At 45.4% G+C, this 5000-nt stretch overlaps 2 protein-coding genes across 2 annotated transcripts in view; one reads left to right on the forward strand and one right to left on the reverse strand.

The window, feature by feature from the left end:
• The window catches only part of rapgefl1 (Rap guanine nucleotide exchange factor (GEF)-like 1), a 42284-nt gene that overhangs the window by 15459 nt on the left and 21825 nt on the right, over positions 1–5000 (reverse strand). The window contains exon 7 of the mRNA XM_079583020.1: positions 4952–5000. This exon is cut by the window's right edge and continues 74 nt beyond it. Coding sequence (XP_079439146.1) covers positions 4952–5000 — 49 coding nt within the window. The remainder of the gene's footprint in view (positions 1–4951) is intronic.
• LOC306969793 (zinc-binding protein A33-like) lies at positions 1315–4330 on the forward strand (the record flags this gene model as incomplete). The annotated part of the gene is made up of 2 exons (XM_079583022.1): positions 1315–1762; positions 3359–4330. Exons 1-2 carry the CDS (start codon positions 1328–1330, stop codon positions 4328–4330), a joined length of 1407 nt encoding a protein of 468 aa, XP_079439148.1. The 5' UTR covers positions 1315–1327.

Genomic DNA, 5000 nt, shown 5'->3' on the forward strand with positions numbered 1-5000 from the left:
GCTGCAGCTGAATCTGTTTGAAAGTATATTCAGAGTATAAGATTTAAAGCTGGTTTGAATCTAATGTCATGATTTCAGGACGTTTATGATCAGACTTTAATGCTGAGCTGAGGACCCGCCTCCATCAGGAACTTCTGAACCAGGAAGAGACAAAGTCCGTCTGAGCTGCAGCTTCAGCCTCGACTTTTCTGTCCGACGAAGACTGAAGACTGACGACTGGACTGGGGTGAGTCCAGGGCCTTTAACACTGATAGTTACGATTCTGATAGTTTGGGTTTATGTGACGACATCGTAAACAGCTGTACTTTAACACAGAGTATGTGGTAACTATGGTAACAGGACTGTTCATGAAGGCCACAATGAAAAAGTGCCTGTGAGTCGCGGGCCTAACACGGCGATGTCAAGCACGAAAAACGCATATTACTGCAAATTATAAAGTGATTTTATTTTTTTCCACATTTGCATTTGATAATGATTTGATAATAAATAACATACTATATTAAAACGTAATCTATGGCAAAAGCCTAGTTTTAGTAGAACAAAATCAACAATTGTAGAAATTAGTGCAAAAAACAACAACACCTGCATCTACAGCACCTACAATAACTTTACCTCATTCATTATCTCAAAGAAAATGCCACATTATATCATTTTGAAAGTGTCAGTTCAGCATCAATTCTTTTATAAGTCACTTATTTTAACAACCTTTGCAATAAAAGTTGTAAAACTGTGAAAGTTGACGCTACAAAGCTCTGTGATAAACACCAAGACACCACAACAGTGTTTCCTTAACTTTGGGAAAGGAGTGAAACAGCGCCCCCAATTTGACGCTTGTGGCCAAAGGGTGTACTGCATCCTTTAATTACCATTGAGAATGAATGGGGGAGAGTTAGTATTAACCACAGTGCAAAGTAGGTCACTCTGTAGGTCACTCTCTGGTGGGCCAACAGAACTGTTTCGGCGGGCCAAATTAGGCCCACGGGCCCCACTTTGGGCACCCCTGCTCTGGAGCCTGTTCTCACAGCAGAATGTGGACGGTTTGTGAATCAAGAGTTTCTGAGTTTCTGATCAGCTGATACAGAGCAGTTTATGGAGGTCGTCAGGGAGAGGCAGTTCATGACCTCACACCCACAGGAAGGGCATCTGAGCCACACCTGTTTCTCTTCAGGTTTATCATCTTACAGACTTTTATTTCCTGAAGACACTTCAAGGAGAAACGTTTCTGTCCGAGCTTTGAGATCAGATCAGGCCTGAAACATCAGTGTCTGAAGCAGCTGTAGATGTGGGTTTGTGACGCTCTTCTCTCTGTGGCTTCAGGTGGATCATCATGGCGTCCAGACTGGAGCAGGACCTGAGCTGTCCCATCTGCTGTGAGCTCTTCAGAGATCCTGTGGTTCTGAGCTGCAGCCACAGCTTCTGTAAGGTCTGTTTGGAGAACTGGTGGAAGGACAAACCCCTGAAGACCTGTCCAGTCTGTAAGAGAAGGTCCTCAAGGAAGAATCCTCCACTGAGTCTGGCTCTGAAGAACCTGGTGGAGACGTTCACAGAGGAGAGAAGACAAACATCTCCATCTCCAGCACAGCCTGAGTGCAGTCTTCACTCAAAGAAGCTGCGGCTCTTCTGTGAGGACCATCAGGACCTGATCTGCCTGGTCTGCAGAGACTCCAGGACTCACAAAGACCACAGCTTCAGACCCATCGAGGAGGCGGCTCAGGAGCTGAGAGAGCAGCTGAGGAGAGACCTCACACCTGTACAGGAGAACCTGAAGGTAAGAGACCTCACACCTGTACAGGAGAACCTGAAGGTAAGAGACCTCACACCTGTACAGGAGAACCTGAAGGTAAGAGACCTCACACCTGTACAGGAGAACCTGAAGGTTAGAGACCTCACACCTGTACAGGAGAACCTGAAGGTTAGAGACCTCACACCTGTACAGGAGAACCTGAAGGTAAGAGACCTCACACCTGTACAGGAGAACCTGAAGGTAAGAGACCTCACACCTGTACAGGAGAACCTGAAGGTAAGAGACCTCACACCTGTACAGGAGAACCTGAAGGTAAGAGACCTCACACCTGTACAGGAGAACCTGAATTGTATTGTATTCACGTCCACATGAATACAATGGTGTCTGACTCTGAACTGAGCTCACATCCTGAGCAGGTCTGTCAGTCTGATTGTCTGTCCCCTTGTCTTTTATTTCCCCGTGTGGTTTGGTGGTAAACAAAAAAAAGGTAAAAAGGAACACAAGAAATGCAGGACAGGTGATTGGCTTAGAAAAAAAATACTGGACACAGAGAGCAGCCAAATCCATCGTCAGTGACTCTGACCATGTCTTGTTTGATGAGTTTATTCAGATGCCCTCCCAGTGCCCTTACAGAACACCTTAAGCTAGAAAGTGTAAAGGGCTCATTCTGGCGTAATGCAATAAACCTACTGAAAAGGTGCAAGTAAAGCACTGGTTTTTTATCACCAACTTATTGTCTGCTACTTTTTACTGTCTGCTCTTTTCCATTGCGGTGGACAATAAAGTTTATCTAATCTAGAATGTACAGTGTTGGGAAAGTTAATTATGAACTAGTTCAAAGTTCAGTTCACACATTTCTAAATGAACTAGTTCATAGTTCTTTTTTTGTGTTGCTACAAGGTATATAGTTACATATCTTAAAGCACTGCTCACATAAACATATATTATATATAAATATATATATATATATATATATATATATATATATATATATATATATATACACACACATTCTTTTTTTTATTTATATATTTATCTTTGTGTTTAGGGTCATTGTCCTGCTGAAGGTGAAGCTCCGCCCCAGCCTCAGTTCTCTTGTGACTCCAGCAGGTTTTCCTCCTAAATGTCTCTGTATTTGGCTCCATCCATCTTCCCAACTATTCTCACAGTCTCCCCAGTCCCCGCTGAGGAAAAGCAGCCCCACAGCATGATGCTCCCCCCCGTATATCTGACACTGGGGATGGTGCACTCAGGACCATGAGCAGTGTCAGGTTTGCTCCAGACATAACATTTGTCTCATCTGACCAAAGCTCCTTCTTCCACATGGAGCTGTGTCCTCCATATGACTTCTACAAACTTCAAACAGGAGAACTAACTCTAACTCTCTCTGATGTTTCTCCTCAGGTCCTGGTTCTTTCTAACTCTCTCTGATGTTTCTCCTCAGGTCCTGGTTCTTTGTAACTCTCTCTGATGTTTCTCCTCAGGTCCTGGTTCTTTCTAACTCTCTCTGATGTTTCTCCTCAGGTCCTGGTTCTTTCTAACTCTCTCTGATGTTTCTCCTCAGGTCCTGGTTCTTTCTAACTCTCTCTGATGTTTCTCCTCAGGTCCTGGTTCTTTCTAACTCTCTCTGATGTTTCTCCTCAGGTCCTGGCTCGGAGCAGAGCACAGTTGGAGTCTTCAGAGGCTCATATCACGGCCCAGGCCCGACGCGCTCAGACACAGATCAGAGCTCAGTTTGAGAAGCTGCACCAGTTCCTGAGGGAGGAGGAAGAGTCCAGGATGAAGGCTCTGAGGGAGGAAGAGGAGCAGAAGACTCAGAGGATGAAGGACATGATGGCGGCCGTGAGCAGAGACATGGAGGCCGTGTCCCAGAGCGTCTCAGAGACAGAGGAGCTGCTGAGAGCAGCAGACGCCTCCTTCCTGCTCCAGTACAAGACTGCAGCAAAGAGGCTGCAGCAGCGCCCCCTGGTGGAGGACATGGGACCAGGAGCTCTGATAGACCAGGCCAAACATCTGGGCAACCTGGGCTTCAACATCTGGAGGAACATGAAGAGCCTGGTGCAGTTCTACCCTGTGATTCTGGATCCAAACACTGCAGGACCTCGTATGATCCTGTCTGAAGATCTGAGCTCAGTGAGAGGAGGAGAAGAAGAACAGGAGGTCCCACAGAATCCAGAGAGAAGGAGAGATTATTATGTACTTGGATCTGAGAGGTTTGTCTCAGGGACTCACAGCTGGGACGTGGAGGTCGGGGAGAGTAAGGTCTGGTATGTGGGTGTGAAAGAGTTTGTTCAAGGAAGAGACGTCACTAAGGAGAGAGTTTGGTGCATATGTTTCTATAATGGTAAATACTCAGCCTCTTCTCCCTCAGTCCGAGGTAAACGTCTCTCAGTGAAGAAGAAGCTGCAGAGAGTCCGAGTGAAGCTGGACTTTGGCTCAAAAACACTGACCTTCACTGACCCCGACACAAACACAGACCTCCTCACAGACACAGGGTTCATCTCTGAGGGACTGACTCCATATTTATGCACACCTGAGGACGTTCCTCTGAAGATCTTACCGAGGAACATCACTGTGACAGAGTAGAACCTACAGCTCAGTGTTTCTCTCCTTAACCCTCGTAGTTCCTTCACCTGATGACATCACGAGGTGGTGATCTGTCAGTGCTCAGATTGCCTCCAGATGATGTAAAAGTACTTTGTATATTCTGGGTGATTTGGATCTGAGTGGATGAAACGTTGTTGTTCTGCTCATTCTGTGACTTCTGTAATTACTGTAACAACTTTCCATCAGCAACATCTTAATTCTTTACTGTTTTCATGTTTTGTTTGTATTTGTAGAAACAGAAAATAAACACATTTAATTGGATAAAATCTGAGTTAAAGCAGTGAATATTCAGAGCCGGTTTATTGATTGTTGATGCAGAGGTTTCCAAAGGTTAAGGGAAAAAGTATTTTATGACAAAAGTGGATTTATTTGCTGTGATTTCCTCCTGTGAACCAGTATTTACCCGGCAGTCATGGGGAACAAATAGCTTTGAATAGAGTAAATCTATCTTGCATATATAGATTGTGCTGCTCAGAGCTCCCCCATGTGGTCACACAGAGACACTGCTGTCTGGGCAAAGGCAGAGTCTGGGGAACATTCTTGGTCAGATGTTTATTTAAAGCCTGACGCTGACGCAGAAGCAGCAGCAGGTGCACTGACCTCGTGGACGCAGGTGAACAGCTCCCAGTCGAAGGCCACCAGTTGGTTG

This window comes from Gobius niger (genome assembly GCF_951799975.1).
Source record: "Gobius niger genome assembly, contig: SUPER_10_unloc_3, whole genome shotgun sequence".
Classification (NCBI taxonomy): domain Eukaryota; kingdom Metazoa; phylum Chordata; class Actinopteri; order Gobiiformes; family Gobiidae; genus Gobius; species Gobius niger.